The sequence below is a fragment of the Schistocerca gregaria genome, unplaced genomic scaffold, assembly GCF_023897955.1.
Source record: "Schistocerca gregaria isolate iqSchGreg1 unplaced genomic scaffold, iqSchGreg1.2 ptg000665l, whole genome shotgun sequence".
NCBI lineage: Eukaryota > Metazoa > Arthropoda > Insecta > Orthoptera > Acrididae > Schistocerca > Schistocerca gregaria.
The window spans coordinates 145295-167036 of NW_026062048.1; the positions used below are offsets into that span (position 1 = coordinate 145295).

Sequence of the window (21742 nt, forward strand, 5' to 3'; positions counted from 1 at the left end):
CGGGGTCAGGTGGAGGGTGGGATGCCCTTTTCTATCTCGAAGAGTTTTTTGAGCTGCTTGAGGAAGGTTAGGTTTTGCTTTACGATGTCTGGGTAGTGCAGTTTGAGGGCGTCCAAGGAGGCGCGAGTGATTTTAGAGTAGAGGTCGCTGTCTTTGTCCAGGTGTCTGCCGAACAGGTATTGTTGTCCGGCATCTGCCTTGATGGAGACGGAGGCCTCCTCTCCGGCCAGAGCTTGTTCTATGGGCTTGTTGTCGCGTTCTATGCCGGTGACGTTACCGAGGTTGAGCCACTCTTCCTTGGACTCGGACCACACGACGATGGGCGTGCCCTTCTTCAAGATGCCTTGTTTGACCGATACGCCGACGACGATGGGGTTGCGGGTGTTGAAGATGGCGCCGGGCTTGATTTTGAGGAAGCATGGGAAGATGGCTTCGCTGATGGACTTGACGCGTCGCGACTCTCGGTAGTCGGAGATGTATTTGTGGAATTGTTCTTCGAGCTGGTAGATGATGTCGGCGTGGAAGATTTTGACCTTCAGGGTTTCAGCTAGTTCTTGGGCGCTGGGAGAGATGTCGACATCGAAGGCGAGTATGCAGGCGTATTCCGGGGCTTTTTCGAGCATGATGCTGGCCAGTTTGACGTCGCGGGTGTGAACGGGTCCGATGCCGAAGTCGGCGATGGGGATTTTGCAGGACTGCGCTAGGAAGTCGAGGAGGGCTTCTAGAGAGCCCAGAGTGGACGCTTGGACGTAGACGCCGTGAGAGGCTTTGTGGATTTTTTCGCGGAGGAGTTCGAGGGGTTTCATGACGATTTCGATCAGGTTTGGAAGTTCGCTTTCGTTTTTGAAGACGAAGAGTGGAGATCCGGCGACGGCTCGTTCCAGCCCGTTTGCCATGATTTTGAAGCCTTGGGAGGCGTGGATGACCTTGTTGTGGGTGTAGTGGTTGTGGACGCGGAGCTCTCTCATGGGGGGGGGTGTTAGAATTGCCCTGACGGTGGAGATGATGGGACCTCTGAACCCGCAGGTGACGAAGCGGTCGCCTTCGTGGATGGACCCGCTGACTAGGATTACGTCTATGTTTGGGCCTATGCCCTCGGAGACCTTGACTTCGAGCACGGTGCACTGGAATTCGTTGGTGAGTTGCAGTTTTGACTTCATGAGGCGTTGAGTGAGTTGGACGAGCAGGTAGATCAGGTCCGGTATGCCCTCGCCGGTGTGGGCCGAGGTGGGTACGAGAGAGACGGTCTTGGCCAGGGACTTGATGTTTTTGACCTTGTAGTAGAGTTCGGCGTTGAGGTTGTACTGAGCGAGTTGCTGGATGATTGTGGAAACCTTGTCTTCAAATTCCTGTAGGACCGTCTTTTCCTGCATTTTTAGCGAGTACTGGATGTTTTTGTTTTGGAACGCGCGCCACCGGTAGAGTCGGTCGACCTTGTTGAGCGCGACGATGAACGGAGTCTTTTTGGATCGGAGGAGCTTGATGGATTCCACCGTCATGGCTTCGACGCCGTGAAGGATATCGATCACCAAGATGGCGATGTCGCACAGGGAGGACCCGCGATGTCTCAGGTTGCTGAACGAGGCGTGTCCGGGCGTGTCGATGATGAGGAGCGCGGGGACGTCGATTTTGACGTTTGGTTTGATGAGGCCGCTTGTCAAACTTTGTATGCTCTCTATAGGGAAGTAAGTGGCGCCGATTTGCTGAGTGATGCCGCCGACCTCTCCGGTTTGCACGTCGGTGTGGCGAATCCTGTCCAGCAGCTTCGTCTTGCCGGTATCGACGTGGCCCAAGACGCAGCAAATGGGAGATCGGAGAGGCGGCTCGGACGTGCCTGAAGGAGCGTCGGCGTTCGCCGAAGAGGTTTCCGGCGCTTCCTCTTCAAAAGTTGGGTTTTCGTCTTCCGGGACCGTCGGTTGCTTGGGCTCGGTCGGCGGCGGACAGACCGGAGCGGCGTCGCCAGTGGGGGGGGGGCTTTCGGGTTCGTCCTCGAATTCATCTTCCCACGACTCTTGGACGACGGGCTCAGGTTCTTCGTGTTGGGGCGCTTCGCCTAGACGCTGGTCACCGCTCTCTTCGGCTGCCTGATGAAGGCGGGTCGTCGATTCGGCGGATTCGGTCGGCGGTTCCACTGGTTCCGTTTTGGTTTTTGTGTCTTCTTTTTTTGGCGGCCGTTTTTTTTCTTCCGTTTTGTCCGGCTTCTTCTTTTTTTGGGTCGCGCCTTTCCTCTTCTCGCCCCCTTTCTTGTCTTCGTCTTTTTGCAGCGCGCCCACGTACGCACCCTGGAACTTGGCGAGCAGTTGCTTCCTCTGCATGATCAGCTGCTCTTTCTTTTTCTCCGCTTCGAGTTGCATGTTTTGCGCGCGTTTCTCGGTTCGCTTGGCCTTCTTCATCTCCCTGATTCGGTTCTCCTCCTCGACGCGCCGCTTCTCGGCCTCGAGCGCCAGCCTCTCGGCCTCCTTCTCCTTCTCGATCCTCTCCTGTTCGAGACGCTCGCGCTCCTCTCTCTGCTTCCGCAGCCTCGCCGCCAGGGCGGTCATCTTCGGCTTGGGCGCCTCCTGCTTGGGCGCCTCCTGCTTGGGCGTCGAGGGCGAGGCGACTCGGGCGTCCGCGGGGCTCGAGGGAGTCACCGTGGGAGACGCCTTGACGTCGGCGACGCCCTTCAGGCCGGCCGCGCCCGGCAGCTTGGGCCTGGCGCCCATGGACGCCGCGCCGCCCAGCGTGGTGGCGGGAGGCCTGGCGCCGAGCGTCGTCTTGCCGCCCAGCGTGGTAGCGGGCTTGGCGCCGAGCGTCGTCGCGGTACCGCTCGGCTTGGCATTCACGTTATCTGAAGACTCTTTTGTACCTGATTTTTTGGTCGAATTTGGCATTTTTGACTTTTGTGCGGCGCTCGAGGTCGCTGCCACTTTTTGGTTGTCGGCGCTCGCTTCGTGCTTCTTGTTCTTTCGGTCCGACGTTTCCCCCTTGAGATCGCTTGCGTCGGAGCGATGAGCCAACTTCTGCGCCGCCGCCTTGGCCTTGCTCGCCAGGTCGTCTCCGGTGACCTTCTCGCCCGTCGAAACGCGTTCTTTTGCTGCCTCAGCTTGGGCGGGCGAATCGAGGTCCCTGGCGCGCGCTTCGTCCGACGGACGCGCTTCGGCCGCGCCGGCTCTGTCGTTTGGACCCGCTTTGGGCACCGAGGCCTCTTTTCCCGCCGCCAAGCTGGTCCCCTCCTCTCCGTCCTGCCCCGGCATTTTCTATAGACGCATGAATCTGTATCTCGACAGAGATCTAGTCCGTGCGAGGTACACGGCAAGAAGTGATACCCGGTGTTCTGTCCGGGAGTGAGAAGTCGAAATGTCTCGCTTGCTCACGGAGAATTCTGGTGTGGTGACAACTGCAACACAACGAGAGATCCTTTGCCGACCGCAGACGACTTCGGGCAAAAAAACTAATTTTGCTTTATTATTTTTTCCGAAGAAAAAAAAAAAAGTCTTAAAAGAGGACGCTGCAATCATTGTAGGTTTATCGTCCGCAATGATCAAAAAACTAGGGTTGATCTTGTTGGTGTCTCTGGTGGTGTATCCAGGTGCGTCGAGGCGGTTCGTCTTGTTTGGTGCCCGCCGAGAGAGGGACGGGGGCTCGAGCGCGGGACTTCGACGCGCGGTATGACTAACAGCGGTGCGTTTGCGGGTGCGCAGTGCTCTGTAGAGCAGACGATTCCGGCGTGGAGGTGGAGGTGGAGCGCGAGCAGCCGATCGTAGAGGAGTACGTTAGAAAAAAAAAAAATTTTTTTAGGGGCCTAAATGTTGCGAGAGGGCGTCGTTGGCTAACGGTCGCTGACGCGGGGGCGGACTTGAAAGGGCTTCTGGACCGGTGAATGCCGAGAGTGACACGGTGTGGAGCGAGAGCGATGAGTATGGGTCCAACTACACGGCGGCGGACAAGTCGTCTTTGAAAGAGACCAAGTTTGCGTTTCAAGCGGAGATCAACCGTTTGATGAGCATTTTGGTGAACTCGCTGTACAGCAATCGCGACGTGTTTCTTCGAGAGCTGATATCTAACGCGTCGGACGCGCTGGACAAGCTTCGCTACATGTTGTTGACGAAGGGGTCTGAGAGCGTCGACGAGAGTGGGAGTCTGAAGCCCCAGATTCGCATATGGGTGGACAAGGAGAAGCGCCAGCTGAACATTCTAGACACGGGGATTGGCATGTCGAAGGAGGAGTTAGAGAACAACTTGGGCAAGATAGCCAAGTCCGGAACCAGCGATTTCATCCAGAAGTTGTCTCTCGGAGGGGAGAATTTGGACAGTCAAATCGGACAGTTCGGCGTCGGGTTTTACTCGGCGTTTTTGGTGGCGAATTCGGTGACGGTGACCACCAAGTCGGACGGCCATCCTCAATACGTCTGGAGGTCGAGCGACGAGGATTCGGGTTCTTACACGATTGCGGAGGATCCCAGAAAGGACACGTTGAAGCGAGGGACTCTGATCACGCTAGACTTGAAGAAGGATGCCAGCGCGTACATGAGCGAGAGCAAATTGCGCTCGTTGATTCACCAGTACAGCGAGTTCATCAACTTTCCCATCTACCTGAGAAATTCCAAGGTAGTGTCCGAGAAGAAGGACGAGGGAGATGCGGGCGCCGAGAAGCCCGAGGAACCCGAGAAGCCCGAGGAACCCAAGGAAGAAGTCGACGAGGACAACGAGGACGAGGAGTTTGAGTCGAGCGTGGAAGTAGACGTAGCCGGAAAGAAGGTGATGTATTCGTGGGAGCTGGTCAACAACCAGAAGCCCATATGGACTCGCAGTCCTAGTCAAATTTTGGATGAAGAGTACGACGAGTTTTACAAGGTCTTGAACAAAAACGACACGAAAAAGCCTCTCAAACACATTCATTTTATGGCGGAGGGAGACCACATGTTCACCTGCCTACTGTACATTCCCGCGTCGTCGCCGTTCAACGTGTTCGACCACTCGATGAAGTACCACAATTTGCGCCTTCATGTCAAAAGAGTGTACATCACCGACAGCTTTGACGACGTGCTCCCTCGCTACCTGGCGTTTCTGGTGGGGTTGGTGGACTCCGACAACATGCCGCTGAACGTGTCCAGAGAGGTCTTGCAGAAGCATAGGCTGATGAACGTGATTCGCCGAAAAATTGTGAACAAGGTGCTCGCGACGATCGAAGACGTGTTCGAGAATGACCGAAAGTTGTACGACAAGTTCTACCTCGAGTACTCCGCGAATCTGAAATACGGTGTCGTGGAAGACAAGAAGAACTCGCAGCGCCTCATGAAGCTCTTGCTGTTTAACAGCTACCGCCATCCCAAGAAGCAGATTACCCTGCAGCAGTACGTGAAAGAGATGCCAGAAGAGCAGAAGTCCATTTATTACATTGGCGGCGAGAGCATGAAGACCATCAAGGGCAGTCCGCTGATCGAGCCGGCGACCAAGAAAGGATATGACGTTTTGTACCTGCCATCGACAATTGACGCGTACACAATCGAAGTTTCCAAGTCCTTCCGCGCCGAGGACAACACCACGTACAAGTTCGTCGACATGACCAAGGAGAGCGACTCCATCTCTAAGGAAGACAAGGAGATGCTGGAGAACCTCGAGAAGGGCGAGTACAAGCCCCTTCTGGACTTTTTCACGAGTGTCATGAAGGAGCACCACATCGGCTCGGTGAAGTTGACGAACCGCCTGCACACCACGCCCTGCGCCCTGATCGCATCCAGCAACAGCTACTCCGCCAACATGGAGCGCATCATCAAGGCGCAGTACGCCGAGACGATGACGCCCCTCGTTATGAGGGCGCTCGGAAAGACTTTTGAATTCAACATCGAGCATCCGATCGTTCACGAGCTCTTGCGACTGGTGAAGGAGAACGAGACAAACACCGTTTCCGAATGTCTGCGGCTGCTCTACGAATCAGCCATCATTACCAGCGGGTACAGCATCGAGCAGCCGATTGAATTCAGCCGTCGATTGCACCGCCTGGTCGGACAGAACTTGCGCATTCCTATGGACTGGAGCGTCGAGGAGGTGGTGGAAGAGGAGAAGGACGACGAAGAGGACGAGTCGGCGCCATACGACACGATCGATGCGGATCAAGAAGACCAAGTTCAAGAAAATGACGAATTCGAACAGCCCGGAGATGAGGAATCTGAGCCGCGCGGAGACGACGAATCTGAACAGCCCAAAGGTGACGGGTCTGAACAGCACGGGGACAACGAGTCTGAACTACAAGAAGGCGAATTCACCCAGGACGATGAGGTCAGCCCGCAATCACATGAGAATGGGGATGTTCTATTGACGGAGGAGCAGACGAACGATGAATACAGCGACGAGCTATAAAGCACCCTAAAAAAAAGTTTCTTGATACAAAAATTTTTTATTTTTTTTTCGATTTCGAGGCGCGTGAGACGTCGACGGTGCCTTGGAAGAAGGCGTTTTTACAGAGGGCGGCGCCGAGGTATTTTCTTTCTTTCAAATGTGCCGATGTAGCGTGGCCATGTATGTCGAAGCGGCCAAGCTCGCGCCGAAAAGGGCGCCGACAAAGTGTCGCCATTCTTCTCCCAGAGTGTTGTTCGAATAGACCTCCCAGGCGCTCAGGAGCGCAAACAAGAGGAAGTAGCCGACCTTCGGTCCCGCCGTGTGAGTGCGGAGCAACTCGTAGATTCTCGCAAACCATAGGACAAGCGCGTATTGGACCACGGAGAGTAACAAGAGCGCGGACTTCGGAGAAATGGCGTAATTGATTATCCAGCCGCACACAAGCATTGGGAGCCATATGGTGGTGATATGGGTATTGACGGCTTGTCTCGAGGCTCTGGATATCAATCCGGTATAAAAGCAGAAGAGCACCCAGAAGCTTGGAAAAGTCCATCTGGAGAAGTGACTCGGGACGAGCAAGAAGATGAATGCGTCGACGCTCCAACAGATACCTAAAATAACGACAGCCAATAAAGGAAACGGGTTCCAGTTTTTGTAAAGCCAAGATTGTTTATCTACAGGAGCTACATTTTTGCTGGATAAATTTTTCATGTGATGAATTATGAATATGGTATTGATGATGAGTGACACGGCGGCGATGTAGATGAACTTCGGCGGTTGGGGGGTTCGGTTATAGAACTCCGCGCCACCCAAAAGAGCCAACACCAGAACAGACGTATCTATTTCAGGAACAAACGCGCTCAAGATGAACACCACATTGGTCAAGGTGGCCATAGTTGATATGGCTGCTAGCCAGCCGCCGGGCACCAGCAGGTACAAGACAGCCGACGTTATTCCAAGAGTCAAGCAGTTCCACAGTAACATCATATTTTTTTCACAAAAGTAGCACTCTACGACGTAATAAAACACAAAAATAAACCTAGAAGGATTATATATGTTATATACACACACACGTGAGTGCGCAAGTTGTTTTTTCAACCGCCGCAAAGAAGAAGGGACGCATCGCTCCCAAACATACCACACTATTCTCGTCTTCAGGTATCTATCTATCAGCCTCGAAAAATACCATACCACGCAGAACAAGCCCCATAGAAACATCCTCCAAGGCCTCGATATAGCGAAGTGGACCAAATTCTTCTTGAATACCTCAATTCCATAGTCATCGTACAACAGCCGCTTCTGCGGATCCACCAAAACGTTATACGCCTCGATTATTTGTCTGAACTAGAAGGACACGGGAATCAGCACCGACGTTCTTTTTTTTCTCAAAGCAGCGCGATCAAAGGCGTCGGTGACACATTTGGCACACGCATTGCATGTTGCATACACACATATGCAACCGCTTGCACCGTCGTTTCCCTTCATACCTTGTCAGTAGCATCAGGTAAGCTATTTCTGTCGGGGTGCAGCACCTTCGCCAACCTAAAATAAGATCTTTTAATTTCTTCCGTTGAGGCCTTCGGATCCACGCCCAAGATTTTGTACAAATCCTTGGATTCGGCGTCTGACATGGGTGTTGTGCCCCACTGAAAAAGAGCCACAAAATTCGGAGGCTATCCAAAACTATATATACTCGACACACGTCGCAGATAAAATTGTTTTCGGAAGGAACAAATAAGACCTTAGTATTTTGTGGATTTATATAAAAATGTGAACTGACGGTATCCCTTTCATTCACTTCACTTACCACGTAGCGAAAAACCGACCTTTTCTCGCAAAAAAGTGCGCTTTTGTGTCTCTCGTGTCGTTTATTTAGAGTAATCGTAGGCTCTATTATTCGTTTTGCATTGGTTTTAAAAATTGGCATGTGTACTCAGCTCTTCGAGAACAAAAAAGTTCAAACACCAGGAGGCCAAGAAAGCCTTTTTCCACCAATAACATGAACATGCAGCCACGGCACAGATTGCATGCCATCTGCACCTTCATTGATAACCAGACGATACCCCGTCTTTGCGATACCCTCTTTTTCGGCAACTTTTTTTGCAGTTACCACACACTCTCCCAAGAGCATAGGATGGGCCAGCTCCGAGCTGACGCTCGACACGGGCTTTTTAGGGATCACCAATACGTGCACCGGCGCCACTGGACTTCTCGAAAAAAAATTGTGTGAGCAAAAACGTTCGATCCTCCTTTGTCGACGGGCACGGTCATGACCGACGCAAGTTTCACCATTTCTTCTGTCGAACAGCTTCGAAAAAAAATAGAAAGCGTACGTACTTGATATCTTTGAATGCTATAAACGCGTCGTCTTCATACACAATGTCGGCTGGAATCTGTCTTGTTACAATCTTTGCGAATATGCTGTCTTCTGGTTTTTGCTGCGATAGGTTTGGTTTTTTTGGCGGCCGGCCTCTTGCATAAAATCTCCTCACGTCATTCGGTTTGAACACGGGACGTCCTACGGCCCGAATTAGGCGCTGCATAATTTGGGCACTACAATTTTATTTGAAAAAAATGCGTCTGATAACATCAAATTGTACGAATTCTCAGTTTTGGTTCTAAGAGATCAATAACTTCGCTACGAAGCGCTTTGACGTTTTACTTGCTGTCAGGGACCCAAATGTTCGGACCACCGACGGCTTTTTAACGGTCTTACCGCCACGCTCGCAGACCGAAGCTGGGGGGAAGGCGCAATTTCTAGAGCGGTCTCGTATAAGGGCCTTTTTTTGGCTGTAAAAGCGTTACAGGACAGCCGCAAAATGCTATTCGACACCGAAAAAAATTACTTAGCCAGAAATTTCAGACGTAGAGCACTAGATGAAATGGAAACTCATTTCGCGGCAGCTACAGACGTTCGATGAAAAGGCGTCGATCGGGGATCGGTATCAGAGGTATATTTGTAAAATAGTGCTGATAGTCAAAAAAGCCTTATCTACATATTGATTTTCCACAGGGCCAATGGGCATTGTTCATCTTTGCTGGCCGTGATTAGATATTGGTTTTGAAATGAGATGGCCTCGATCGCTGCACTGTGGCATGCATGATTGAAAATCAAAGTCCACATAGAGTTCAGTTTTTGATAAACTCTCAATATTCCATCTCCACCGCCGACAAGTATCGTCCTCGAATCATCTGTCACAAACAGTGACTTGACAACAGCACCTGTTGGTATTGCTGCTATTTTTTCTCCTCTGTCGTATTTTGCCTTGTTGGGCGATACGCTCGCCGGGCTCCATATGATAATGCTGTGATCCTTTGCTCCACTCACCAATAAACCTGGCCTATGTACCAATTGCAGCACATCATTCGCGTGTCCCTCGTACGTAATGCAGCGAGTGTTTCGTCCCATTTCCAGGGTGTCCAATTGCCAGCCTTTGACCACAGAGTCATCGCTTCCTGTATATATCATGGCTGTATTCTTTTCAGCGCCCAATGCTATACATCGCACATAGTCCGTATGTCCGGACAGGTAGGCGTGAGAAAAAACCTCGCAGGCGACGTCAAAATCAGGAGATATGGTGAAGCTGAGAGAGTATATATGCACGTTTTGATCTTGTGCTGCAGAAAAAACCTGAATATTCCAAATTTTCGACCGAATTTTCGCATTGGCGGAATACCCCTTGGAATTCAGTAAGAGATAATTCGAAGGCGGAGAAGTGATGGACAAAACCTGAACAAATCTTGGATAGGTCCTTGGCGTTTGAATCGCTATCGAAATCTCCTTTCCGAGTCCAGCATAGGCAATACAACAAAAATCATGCTTGGACACAGAGGCGACTTACGAAAGTGGAAAAGTTAGCACGGTAATAAAACAGCGAAAACACAACAGCTCTACATCGAAATTTTGAGATATTTACAAATCATGATCCCGACTCTAGATGTATTCCCTGTAATAACCGACCTCGGCTTATTTCAGAAAGCCTTGAATGACAGCCGCTCATCGCTCTGAATTCGTGTATATTTAAAATCCGCTGCTATAGAAAAAAATAGATGCTTTCTATTTAGATGAGAAAAAACAGGGCCAGTGCGAAAGACCAACAGCAAATAATAGAGTACCGCTCAATACTGGATATTTCAAGTTTCTAATTCGAAGAGCATAATTCTGGTCCGGTAGATTCGCCTTGCTCTCGCTATCCCGCTCTCCTATCATCTCTTGTTCAGCACTAGCCCATTACAAATCATGTACCTCCTTCATTAATTCAGCCGTTTCTAAAAAAGAAAGTACAAATCACAAGAATATCCACTTTCAACACCGCATACCATCTCTGCTGAATTTCGCTGTAGGAGCAAATGTACACGACCGCTCCATTGAAACAACCCGCTACGAGTGAATACCCATCTGAAGAATAGGGTTTGATACCAGCCAACGCTGATACGGCTCCGATCTCTTTGGATATCAGGCGGCTCAATAAACACAACGAGAAATTTGAACACATATGAATAAACCTGTACAAAAATTTAGATAACTTTTTTGATAACGACTTAAAAAAATTCGAAACGCCACAAATAAAAAATTGAACTGTCAAAAGAAACATTTATTGTTAACAATGTCTAACCTACTGAGCTCAGCCAACGGAATACCTCTACAAGAGTATGGTGTTACCGAAACTGCAGGTAAATTTGGAGGCTTAACCCTTTCCCAAGACACCATATACTTTGAAAAATTAGGACACTTCCACCGCGAAGTTATCCCAGAACGTCGAGTACATGCTAAGGTACGTTCGAATTTTGCAGCCACACCCTTATGTCATATTTTTTTTTGCATTTGTATACCTGTTTTGAAGTATTAAGCTACAAAATCCATATAATTCCATGGCAACCACTTACCTTAAATATAGGGCAGCGGAGGTACATAACAGATTGTTCATGCTTCTGCCAGATTCATTTGATATTGTGTGTAGGGTTCTTATAAAAATTTGTTCTTTGCAGCGTATGGGTACTTTGAGGTCACTGCTGATATGACAAAGTATTGTAAGGCAAAGTTTCTGAATGAAGTAGGAAAGCAAACGCCTGTTTTCGCTCGATTCAGCCTAGTCGTGGGAGAGCGCGGGTCATCAGACGTAGCTCGTGATGTTCGCGGGTTTGCGTACGTTGACAAGGCAGTTTTGAGTGCCCGAAAAAAAAAATTGTATTCTTACCTCTTCTTATTTAGATTAAAATTCTACACTGAAGAAGGAAACTGGGATATGGTAAGTGTATAAACATAAATGTACCATCTTCAATTTCAGCATTTAGACCACCTGGTTATACGACAAAGTGCTTTGTTGTTGAAATACTTTTTGTCAGTCTTTTAACACCACCTCACTGAAACTCCGCTTTTTTATACTGTCTAGGTTGGAAACAATACACCAATTTTTTTCATCAGTGACGCCATAAGATTCCCTGATCTTATACACGCGATGAAGCGTCAGTAAGTATACGTGTTTCGATTTTTTTTTTTGAGAATTTTTACCTAAACTGAAAAAATGAGGTCGGTTTGACTAACAAAATATTCTATCTAGTCCCCAGACAAACCTGGTCGATCCAACAACAGCCTGGTTCGTATCTGATTAGTTAAATACTTGACGTTATCCATATTTGTGTTTTTTGATTAGTAAATTTTCTAACGAAAGTTTTTAGGGACTTTTGGAGCTCGGTTCCAGAATCCACTCATCAAGTGCTTATGTTGTTTACAGATCGTGGAATACCAGATGGATATCGTCACATGAATGGGTATGGTAGCCATACATTCAAGTGGGTCAATGATAAAAATGAGGTCACTTGGGTTAAATTCCATTTCAAAACGGAAGCAGGAATTAAGTGTTTGCTATCTAGCGACCCAAAACATTTCGGTGTACTTGACGACCCGGATTACTCCTCCCGTGATTTATACGAGCACATCGCGAACAATAAAGAGGCTTGTTGGAAAGCATACGTTCAGCTTATGCCCTATGATGATGCTTGGACGTATAAAATAGATCCATTTGACCTCACCAGGGTTTGGTCCCATAAAGATTATCCTCTTATTGAGTATGGTCGTTTGGTTCTCAACCGCAATCCAACGAATTACCACGCAGAAGTTGAGCAAGTAGCTTTTTCACCTGCTAATTTCGTACCGGGTATTGAGCCATCACCTGACAAGGTCCTCCAAGGTCGACTTTACTCTTATATGGATTCTCAGTTTTACCGTTTGTGCAAGAATTACACCACCCTTCCGATCAACTGTCCGTATCGGGTAAAAATACAAAACTATCATCGGGACGGTATTACGCACACTTCTAACGGAGAGAATAAGCCGACTTACTGGCCAAATTCATTCGGTGGCCCGAATCCAGACCCAGCCTATAATCGATCAGAGTACAAGCTCAGAGACACCAATGTTGGACGTTATCCTACAGTAGAAGATAAACAAGATTACTTTACCCAGCCGGGATGTCTTTATCGTAATGTGCTGAAAGAGGACGAGCGCCAACGTGTCATAACTAATATCGCAGGCAGTTTATCTTTTGTATCGTCTGACCAAGTCAAGGCTCGAGCCATCAAGAACTTCTATATGGTAGACAAAGACTTAGGCACTCAATTAGCTCAGAAACTAGATATTAAAGTTGATTTCACCTAAGAAGAATGCTGCCATATGCTTGCTTATAGCACCAAGTAGTTGCTCTTTTATTACTTAAAAACCCCTACCGCAACGCTTTGGTGTAATTAAGGCAAGTCTGATTTTGGTTCTTACATAAAATTGTGGTACCAAAAATTTTCAGCCTCTCAATTATTGATTTAGATTTTTTTTCTGAGCTGCCAATCAGAATGTTTTTTTATCATTCTATGAAAAATGAGATGCTATCGTTGTCAACAAGACTTGAATTGTATCCGATTTTGGCAATTCAAGTTTTTTTTTGTACAAGATTTTTGTGGGCTATTTTTAACACAAGATCTAGCCTTTTCATCACACTATAAAATTCATTGACACCTGCATTCAAAGAAAAAACCGTATCAGAAATTCTAGCTGTTGTATTGGCGTTTTTTTTTTCTTTTAGCATCTGACCTATAATAAACTTATCCAAAATTATGCTTCGTTGATTTTTAACTTCACGATTATGGTCTCTTTGACTACGCATAAAAATTTCAGGTACTTTATGATTTTGACGTTTGCCAAAACTTCTGGTTTATTCCTGAGGTGAACGCTGCTCTCTTTGACACTTTTTGATGCTCACCTTGCCAATAATTGTCTCTTTTACAGAATACCATACATGTGTATTAATTGGTTTCTTGACTACCTTCTTTTCCGCCAGAATCATATTGTACAGGTTCGACCCTTAATATTTTTTGACGTCTATCGCATATCTCTGCCCTATTTTCTCATCTAAAACCGAATTTTTTTTTCATGGTCCACTCTACAGGCCTTCTATTTGATTTTAGTAATCGGCTCTACTAGTTGCTTCATTTGGACAAGCTTCCCTCGATTTCCACATGCCAATCTGTCTTCATTTCATTATGTGGGTTTATCAGCATTGATTATCGTTGAATTGGCCTCCTTTTTTTATTTGGTAAACAGCAATCCTGGAATAATAGACGCGCAAAACTGGAAACACTACAATTCCATGTTTCCATATGATCACATCATCTATTCGCCCAGTTTGTGTAAAACTTGCAAGTTTAAAAAAATACCACGAAGCAAACATTGTACATAAAGCATTTCTCGTTCATAAAATGATGCCCACATATTGACAACCCTTTACCCTTTGCTGCTTTAGGCTCTATCTGCCAACAGTGCGTATAATTCTCATATAATCGAGTTGTTTTTCTATTCTGTGTACGCTTACTAGTTTGTATTTATTCTTAAACAGTGAATGCGCCTTTTTCGACCATCATTGCTATTGGGTCAATAACTGCATTGGCCTGTTCAATATGCGATGGTTCCTCTTTTTCATGTTTATTACATGCATTTTGCTAGGCTACGTAAATGTTTTATCCTTCTACATTATGAAAAGCACACTCGACCGGAACAATTTTTGGTATTACATGCATATTGAAACCAATGTGATTTGCCCCACACCCTATAAAACACTTTTTAGAATTCTTTTTTTTTATGAAAATTTGCACATGTGCTTCTGGATTTTTACTTTTTTGTGTGGAATAGCTATTGCTGCGATTTTTGGATACCACCTCTACCTGATAGGCACCGGAAAAACCATGAATGAATCAGATAAATGGAATAGATATCACGCCAGTAGATCAAATTCCTCTCTGAAAGACAAACAACCCGTGAAAAACATTTATGACCTTGGTGTGGTTCGAAATTTTTATCATATACTCTCTCCATCTTCCATTAAAAAAAAGGATTTTAATAAAAAAAACATACCGTACAAGGAAAGCTAATTTAGATGGCCTAATTGCATTACATCAATTATTTTATCTCTTTTAACGGTAAACACAATTATTACCTTCAATTCTGTTCTGAAGCTCCTTTGCTAGCGATTTCACTTAACACTTAAATCTCAGAAGACATTAATGTTACATAACCTCGTTTTTGCAATATTTTAAAAGATGTGGAGTATATGTAGTGTGCGTGGTGTATGTAATGCAGTTTTTAGCGTGATGTTCAAGTGGTATAATCCAGACTGAACATACTGTCGCCTCTTCTAGAAGGAAGAACAAAGATCTATCAAGTAAATTTAACAATTTTTGCACGAATATGAAATAAGAATTCCTTCACCCTATTAAGAATATTACCTTCTCCTGATAAAAACCAGAATAGAGGTCCAGCTGCTTTGCTCCTGCGATGGTTAAAAGCGTTTGTACTCTTTTTGTTTACATATTAACTTTATCAGAATTGATTAGACGACTTTGTTATAAAATCGTTTTGTTATATTTTTGTATATAAAAATTCGCGTACAATCAATACAGATAGTCTGCAGGTAATACTAGAAAAAATCACCTATTTTGGTTCTATAAAACTGATGTTGCAGCCATATTGCCTGACCTTGCATTTTTACGCATTGCGAATGCAATTTAAAACAGTATTTTTCATAGATATATAGTTGGTTTATGTATATTATACACATATTTACACACATTTTGTTGAAGAGCGCATTCTCAATTGAGCTATTGAAACTGTCGAAGCCGCTGTTGACCGGAAATTCAGACAAGCCGAAAATTTTGGAATTCTTTCTTGGCTATACTACACGTTTTAAAGATATATATTAATTGGTCAATATTTTCATGCAGCAGCTTCCTCCGTGGCCACTTCCGCCCTCTCATTGGGTTAATGCCAAAGATTTGACAACACCGCCTATTCCTCCCAAAAATGATGAATTATCCTTGCCTGTCTTTGAGCGGCCACTGTACCAGGTATGCAATTCTCATTTCCTGATTAGTGACTACAAAGATGATTCAATTCATTTATGACACTATTTATGTATTAGACATATAAGAGCCAGCTTGAATTTAATGAAAAACTGCTAGCGGAGATGTCTTTGGATTTGACCGTTGAAAGTACGATAGATATCATTTGTTGTGCAGTATAGATATGGGCGTACATTGCAATATAATGGCTACAAATAACTCAAATAACTTCTTTTATTTTTCGACTCAGCCGATATCAGGTCGTTCAAACGGCTCAACCGAATGCTTTTGACTGAGTTTCTTGAGTTGGTGAATGTGCTTATTCATAAACCTGCAGAATGGGAAAATAATGTAAATAGAATTAAGTTCATCATATTCAATTTGCATCATTTGCTCAACGCCTATAGGCCCCACGAATGCAGAGAAACAATCATCTCGATTTTAGAAAAGCAAATCGAGCGTAGAACACAACTTTTGGATATACAAAAAAAGCATCTTGACTCTACTGAAAAAAAGTTTGAACAAATCCAGACGATGCTTCAATCGAAGTTGCAGAAGATTGAATGCGAGACAATTCCCACGTCAGAAGAATTGATGAAGCTGACTGGTATATCCTTAGAAGATCAGCCAAAACCAGAAAAGGACGCCTGTGTACAATATGTTGAGCACGAAGTAAATACGGTTTTAGGAGAAGCTGAAATAGTTGACCAACTCTTCAGTTATTTTTGAAGATTGGCATTCAAACGAACGTCTCAAACCACGGATCCATTGCGTTTTAACCGTGACGAGTTTTTAGTGGAAGCAATGACGTTCTCCGTTCTATTCTAGGTGAAGCTAGCATGCTTTTATCGAATTTTCCTGAAGGTTTTTGGTCTTTTTTTTGTTCAAGTCTGAATACTGGGTTAGGCGTTTTTAGACGTGCTTTGACACGGATTATGGGATATTTCTGGAGTTATTGGTAAAATTGTCATTGCAACAGAAATGTGCATTCTCAATTGTTTTTATTTTATATAGATGGTAAACTATTTTCGGCGTACTTGGACTGCCAAATCTAGAATATATAGACATGCTTGTGAAGAGTGTCCTTGGATCGTATTCTTCTGGGTTCGATTAGCAGGCTGAGTCTTATTGTATGCGACATCGGTGACGAGGCCGGGGTAGATTCTAGATGGCGTGTGGTGACTAAGCAAGCGCAAGATTGCTTCACGGCGAGGAGAAAATGCGATGCCTAGATGAGTAAAAAAGAGAAAATAAGAGGCTTCATTTTCATGTAAATGCATTGGCGGTTTTTAGTTGGACATGTACATATTATTACCATTTTTTTTGTGCAGAGCAGTACAATTCAGCACAATTTATTTTTGCAAAGACGTTGTCTCATTTTGAAAATGAGGGCATATGTCGAGCACTGATATCATAGTAGAGTTAGTGTTAGGTATATAGCCATAGTGATGTAGCCGATGAGGACGGATTTGTCCATGTTTCCTTCCCTTCCTAATTCGCTGGTGCTAATAGTAAACCAGACGGAGTACAGAATGAACGTCAATATACCGGCTCGTACAACCCATAGGATTGGCCTGGATAGGATGTAGAAGGCAAACAAAAGGGCGGCAAAACAGAGTGCCTTGAATGAATGTTCGTGTCTGGGAGTTTGTGTGTAAAAGTTTTTGACAGTGAGGTAATAAGGTTGTAGAGCTGGGACTTTTTTAGTGAATAGGGAGTCTATGCCTTGGGAGAGATGATCTTGGATAGAAGGAGTGGACCTGATTCTGTTTTCTTGAGGGCTGCCGAGTCCTTCTAGTTGAGGAAGGACTTTATTGGCGTAACGAATCACATTGGACGAGATCGAAGAGGATGTAGCATTTGATGGTTGAGGAGAATCTGAATCTGAGACGGACAAGGTATTTAGATTATAGGAGCTGAGAGAATCGAAAATCCAATCTAATGGATTGACGCAGTCTTGAGATGTGCCGGTTGCATTCTGTGGAGGGAAGTCAGTTTTTCTCGGCGTGTTGGTGGTGCATTCGCTTGGTGGAAAGGGGTGACAAAAAAATTCTAAATTGTGGTTTTGCGACGCATACATAGGTTTCTCGCAGTTTTTTGTAATTTGGACAGAGGTCTTTGTGTGCTTGTAGAAATTTTCGCATAACAGATATTTCGCAGCCATATGGGCATGTTACTTTCACGCAGGGACAGAGGAATTCATAGTGTCCCTGTATTGGGCGGAGAGAGGGTAAGATGATGTGTAAGCTGGGTTTGCATAGTTATTTTTTGGCTTTATTTCCCGTACTTACAAGGATTTTGGTTGATTCGATTATCTTACCACATCCTAGAGGACAGGGAATCTTCATTAGTTTTGAAATTTTATTTTTTTGGCAGGTAGAAAAAAAAAATTTCAGTTAAAATGAATAAACATAAAGGTGAGTTTTCTAGCAGGAGGTGGATCTGTGAGGTACAGATGGTTTTCAGTGTACATTCATAAAAGTGTAGATTTTATATAGTTTCTGTGGATAGTTTTTTGATAATCTCATTGGAAACAATCGGGAATGTAAGTCATTTCCGGGTTGACACAATATACACCTCGGACCATGTGTGTTTCATTTCTCCAAATTTTCAATTTTGCGCATTCAACACCCCATTTGAGAAGGCCTGGATGAGATGTCCAGGGGCAATAGAAGTATTCTTTGAGTGAAGTTAGTTCTGTTTTTCCGTTTTTTCGATTGTACTCGTCTTTTTCTGCGCTGGACAGGTGACATGTGCGCACAAACAAAATTTTAAAATAGTCTTCCGTTTTGCACACGGAGTGTCCCGGGATAGATGCCGAATACCCTACAAATTCTTGAGTATTTTTGTCGATCAGAGCGAAGGAGGTGCAAATTTTGCTAGTTTTCAGCTCTGTTTCGAGATCAAGTCTCCTACTGAATCCTGGATGCGCTTGACCATAGAGACGGTCGCACGCATCCAAGTCGTCGAGCGTTATCTTTCTGATTAATGTGCTGGCTTCTAAATCCGCCAGGTGCTCGATCGAGGTGGGGTCGGGCATTCCTTCTAATATGGATATGGCTTCTTTTGGCATGAATTGAGAGCGAAGATAAAGTGAAAAGGATATGGGGTTGAAAGCGTCCTGCATCAATCTCAGACTGTCTACTTTTTTTTCGTCCATTACCTCGCATAAGGCTTGCATCAATTTCATGGCAATCCCTTTGCCTTGGTAGTGCGGGCTGACCGAAACGGGTCCGATACTGGCAACGCTGAGTTGCCCCGGCGTGCGAGGAGAAGAAAGCGGCACGGAAACAGTTGTGATGACGTGTCCCACAACTTTTTTAGTGGCGGGGTCTATAGCCATCAAGCTGTAACTCCCTGGGTGTCTCTCCTGCAGAAGAAAAATGGCCTCGAGCGCCCCTTCTCGAGTTTGAAATTCTTTGCGAACATTGTATTTCCTGTATACTTCGTGAAACGCCTAAAATATGTAACTGTTAAATTTAGCCGGTACAAAAAATTGGTATAAAGGAATACAGGAATACGCACTTCTATATATAGATCAACGTTTTCGTCTATATATTCGCGAGTGTATCTTACTATTTCGAACATCATAGCTTGCCTGGAGGGTGATTACCGCTGGGAATGAGAATTCGAGAGATACAGATAAATTATGTGTAGTGGTGTTGAATGATGATACCAGAAAGAATCAACACAAATAATTTTGCGATAACACAATGAATAGGAAAAATACCACCCACTCGAAATTTTTTTTTGTTCAGGTCGCAGCGTGACCCCAGAGATTGCGTGTCCCGGTGTTAGAGAAGTGGATAGGAGGTTGCAGCGTCCATCTTCGCCTAAATTGCATTCCATGCGCTCAGCTCTTGTTTACCTTCTCTGAGAGCAAGTTCCTCCATTTTTTCATGATGTATGCCTCTCTGTTCCTCATGATTACGTAGTCTTGGTCGAGCTCGTGATCATATCCCAGCAGGTGGCATATTCCGTGCACGGCCAGCCTTACCATGTATTCATCTAGGCTGCGATTCGTCTTTTCGCAGTAATCGGCTATGTATCCCATTCCGAACACCAAGTCTCCCAGGTGGCGGTTGTCTTTGCTCCAGACGGGCTTTTGCTTGGCCTTCAGGTTCTACCAAAAGCTTTCAGTGGCGAATTTTTTTTTTTATAAAAAAAACGTTTCGGATGCATACCATAGCCGAGTAGGACAGGATGTCAGTGACTCGGTCTTCCTTTCTGTCCAGCCTGTTCATTATGCGGATGGCGTGGTCGCTCCTCAGCCATAGGTTCAGATCGAACTTTTCGACGCGCATTAGCGTTTTGACTTGCTTGACGTGTTTTCCGAGCAGGGGTACGTTCACGCGTATCGTTCTCTGAAGATTGACTATGGAAGTGCTCATAGAAGCATATGAAACGGAGAGAAAAATGAAAAAAAAATACAAAGCTAATCTTACTACACAATATAAAAATCTGATTTGATATCACCGTCAGTTTTCTTTGGCGCTTCGGCAAGCCTCCCCCTATTGAACACTGGTTGTCTGCTTTCGCCCTATCGATTTGTACTCGATTGAAAAGAGATGTCGATCGAACAAAAAATCAAAGACATCGAGGACGAGGTGTGTGTGCTTTTTTTTCGTTGGATGGCGATGAAATCTGCGCGGCACGTCCTTGATCTAGACCTCTGACCGTCTCTGGCCATCTCGGAGCGCGGGCGCACGCGAATTGCTAGGGAAAGAGGTCGCCGGGGGCTTGTCGACGTGTATTATAGTTGCACTAATCGCTTTTCGATTTAGATGGCTCGGACCCAAAAAAACAAGGCCACCATGTCTCATCTATGTCTCTTGAAGGTGCGCGCCGAAAGGCGGGTGGGGACGTGTCTTCGCTTCGTCGGGAGGCGAGTTTGGATTAATTCTTTTGTTTCAGGCGCGTTTGGCCAAGCTCAAGAGAGAGCTGATAGAGGGGGCCGTGGCTTCGACAGGGGGCGGGAAAAAAGAGGGCTTTTCTGTCCGGAAAACCGGAAATGCGACCGTCGGGCTGATCGGATTTCCGTCTGTAGGAAAATCGACTTTGTTGACCAAGCTCACTGGACACTATTCAGAATCGGCGGATTACGAGTTCACAACCTTAACGACGGTGCCTGGCATCGTGCATTATAAGGGCGCACGTATCCAGCTGCTTGATCTGCCCGGAATCATCGAGGGTGCGAGAGACGGAAAGGGCCGAGGTCTCCAAGTTATTTCCGTGGCAAAAAGTACGTTTTTTTTTTCTTCAACCGACGACAGACTCTGACGCGGCGTCCTGTGCCGCGCGCGATCAGGCGTTGATTTAATTTTGATTGTTCTGTCCGTCTTGAAGGAGCTGGAGGAGAAGAAGGTGATAGAACGCGAGCTCGAGGGGTTCGGCATTCGCTTGAACAAGCAGCCTCCTAAGGTCACCATTCAACGCAAAGAGCGAGGCGGAATCACGTTCACGCCGCTCGTGCCACAGAGCACTCTCGACGCGGAGCTCGTGAAACTGACCCTGGGCGAGTACAAAATCCATAACGCGGACGTTCGTCTGGGCTGCGACGCGACCATCGACGACCTGGTGGACGTGATCGAGGGCAACTGCGCGTACATACCTGCCATTTACGTGCTGAACAAAATCGACCAGATTTCGATCGAGGAGTTAGACATTTTGTACCAGATTCCGCGGTGTGTGCCGATCAGCGCCAAGGACGAGTGGAATTTCGACACGTTGCTGAGGAAAATTTGGAAGACCTTGGATTTGATCCGAGTGTACACCAAGCCGCGGAGGATGATCCCGGACTACACCGAGCCGGTCGTCTTGAAGCGCAGTCAGGCGACGGTCGAGGCGCTGTGCCTCAAGCTGCACAAGGCGATTCTGCAGGACTTCAAGTACGCTCTGGTTTGGGGGTCGTCCGCGAAGCACATTCCCCAAAAGGTGGGGAAGGACCACGTCCTGTTTGACGAGGACATCATTCAGATTGTCAAAAAATGAAACGTGTAAATAAAACACACTTTTTTGTATTATTGATGCAGACGCGGTA

At 46.1% G+C, this 21742-nt stretch overlaps 8 protein-coding genes and 1 long non-coding RNA gene across 11 annotated transcripts; 5 read left to right on the top strand and 4 right to left on the bottom strand.

The window, feature by feature from the left end:
* Positions 1-5: 5 nt before the first annotated feature.
* On the bottom strand, positions 6-3233 carry LOC126318360 (uncharacterized). Its single transcript, XM_049993350.1, has one exon. The coding sequence runs from the start codon at positions 3231-3233 to the stop codon at positions 6-8; it is 3228 nt and encodes a 1075-aa protein (XP_049849307.1).
* A 268-nt stretch (positions 3234-3501) lies between these two features.
* LOC126318280 (endoplasmin-like) lies at positions 3502-6372 on the top strand. The gene is made up of 3 exons (XM_049993276.1): positions 3502-3568; positions 3681-3747; positions 3843-6372. Exons 1-3 carry the CDS (start codon positions 3517-3519, stop codon positions 6337-6339), a joined length of 2616 nt encoding a protein of 871 aa, XP_049849233.1. The 5' UTR covers positions 3502-3516; the 3' UTR covers positions 6340-6372.
* Positions 6373-6471: 99 nt separating this feature from the next.
* On the bottom strand, positions 6472-7981 carry LOC126318361 (uncharacterized). The gene is made up of 3 exons (XM_049993351.1): positions 7806-7981; positions 7457-7662; positions 6472-7357 (listed from the first exon to the last, which is right to left on the bottom strand). The coding sequence occupies exons 1-3, from the start codon at positions 7947-7949 to the stop codon at positions 6472-6474; spliced, it is 1236 nt and encodes a 411-aa protein (XP_049849308.1). The 5' UTR covers positions 7950-7981.
* Positions 7982-8182: 201 nt separating this feature from the next.
* Positions 8183-8999, bottom strand: LOC126318299 (uncharacterized HIT-like protein Synpcc7942_1390). 2 transcript variants are annotated; one of them, XR_007557247.1, is made up of 2 exons: positions 8656-8999; positions 8183-8528 (listed from the first exon to the last, which is right to left on the bottom strand). XR_007557247.1 is itself a non-coding variant. In XM_049993293.1 (2 exons), the coding sequence occupies exons 1-2, from the start codon at positions 8859-8861 to the stop codon at positions 8276-8278; spliced, it is 456 nt and encodes a 151-aa protein (XP_049849250.1). In that variant the 5' UTR covers positions 8862-8999; the 3' UTR covers positions 8183-8275. The 2 variants fall into 2 exon arrangements, 1 of the variants encoding a protein (XP_049849250.1); XM_049993293.1 differs by having other exon boundaries at positions 8183-8525.
* Positions 9000-10925: 1926 nt separating this feature from the next.
* LOC126318362 (vegetative catalase-like) lies at positions 10926-13126 on the top strand. The gene is made up of 7 exons (XM_049993352.1): positions 10926-11093; positions 11217-11226; positions 11308-11464; positions 11531-11567; positions 11712-11788; positions 11880-11915; positions 11998-13126. The coding sequence occupies exons 1-7, from the start codon at positions 10926-10928 to the stop codon at positions 12974-12976; spliced, it is 1464 nt and encodes a 487-aa protein (XP_049849309.1). The 3' UTR covers positions 12977-13126.
* Positions 13127-13319: 193 nt separating this feature from the next.
* LOC126318326 (uncharacterized) lies at positions 13320-14689 on the top strand. The gene is made up of 4 exons (XR_007557248.1): positions 13320-13486; positions 13598-13664; positions 13758-14127; positions 14205-14689. It is a non-coding gene; the product is annotated as an uncharacterized LOC126318326 (long non-coding RNA).
* Positions 14690-15447: 758 nt separating this feature from the next.
* Positions 15448-18183, top strand: LOC126318331 (uncharacterized). Its single transcript, XM_049993325.1, has 3 exons — positions 15448-15708; positions 15783-15852; positions 15953-18183. The coding sequence occupies exons 1-3, from the start codon at positions 15580-15582 to the stop codon at positions 16429-16431; spliced, it is 678 nt and encodes a 225-aa protein (XP_049849282.1). The 5' UTR covers positions 15448-15579; the 3' UTR covers positions 16432-18183.
* Positions 16966-19307, bottom strand: LOC126318329 (uncharacterized). The gene is made up of 4 exons (XM_049993324.1): positions 19228-19307; positions 17994-19159; positions 17781-17912; positions 16966-17680 (listed from the first exon to the last, which is right to left on the bottom strand). The coding sequence occupies exons 1-2, from the start codon at positions 19291-19293 to the stop codon at positions 18227-18229; spliced, it is 999 nt and encodes a 332-aa protein (XP_049849281.1). The 5' UTR covers positions 19294-19307; the 3' UTR covers positions 16966-17680; positions 17781-17912; positions 17994-18226.
* A 703-nt stretch (positions 19308-20010) lies between these two features.
* On the top strand, positions 20011-21735 carry LOC126318328 (developmentally-regulated GTP-binding protein 1-like). 2 transcript variants are annotated; one of them, XM_049993323.1, is made up of 4 exons: positions 20011-20044; positions 20487-20540; positions 20617-20944; positions 21011-21722. In XM_049993323.1, exons 2-4 carry the CDS (start codon positions 20487-20489, stop codon positions 21691-21693), a joined length of 1065 nt encoding a protein of 354 aa, XP_049849280.1. In that variant the 5' UTR covers positions 20011-20044; the 3' UTR covers positions 21694-21722. The 2 variants fall into 2 exon arrangements, with proteins under 2 accessions (XP_049849280.1, XP_049849279.1); XM_049993322.1 differs by lacking the exon at positions 20011-20044 and adding an exon at positions 20189-20309 and having other exon boundaries at positions 21011-21735.
* The last annotated feature ends 7 nt before the right edge of the window (positions 21736-21742 follow it).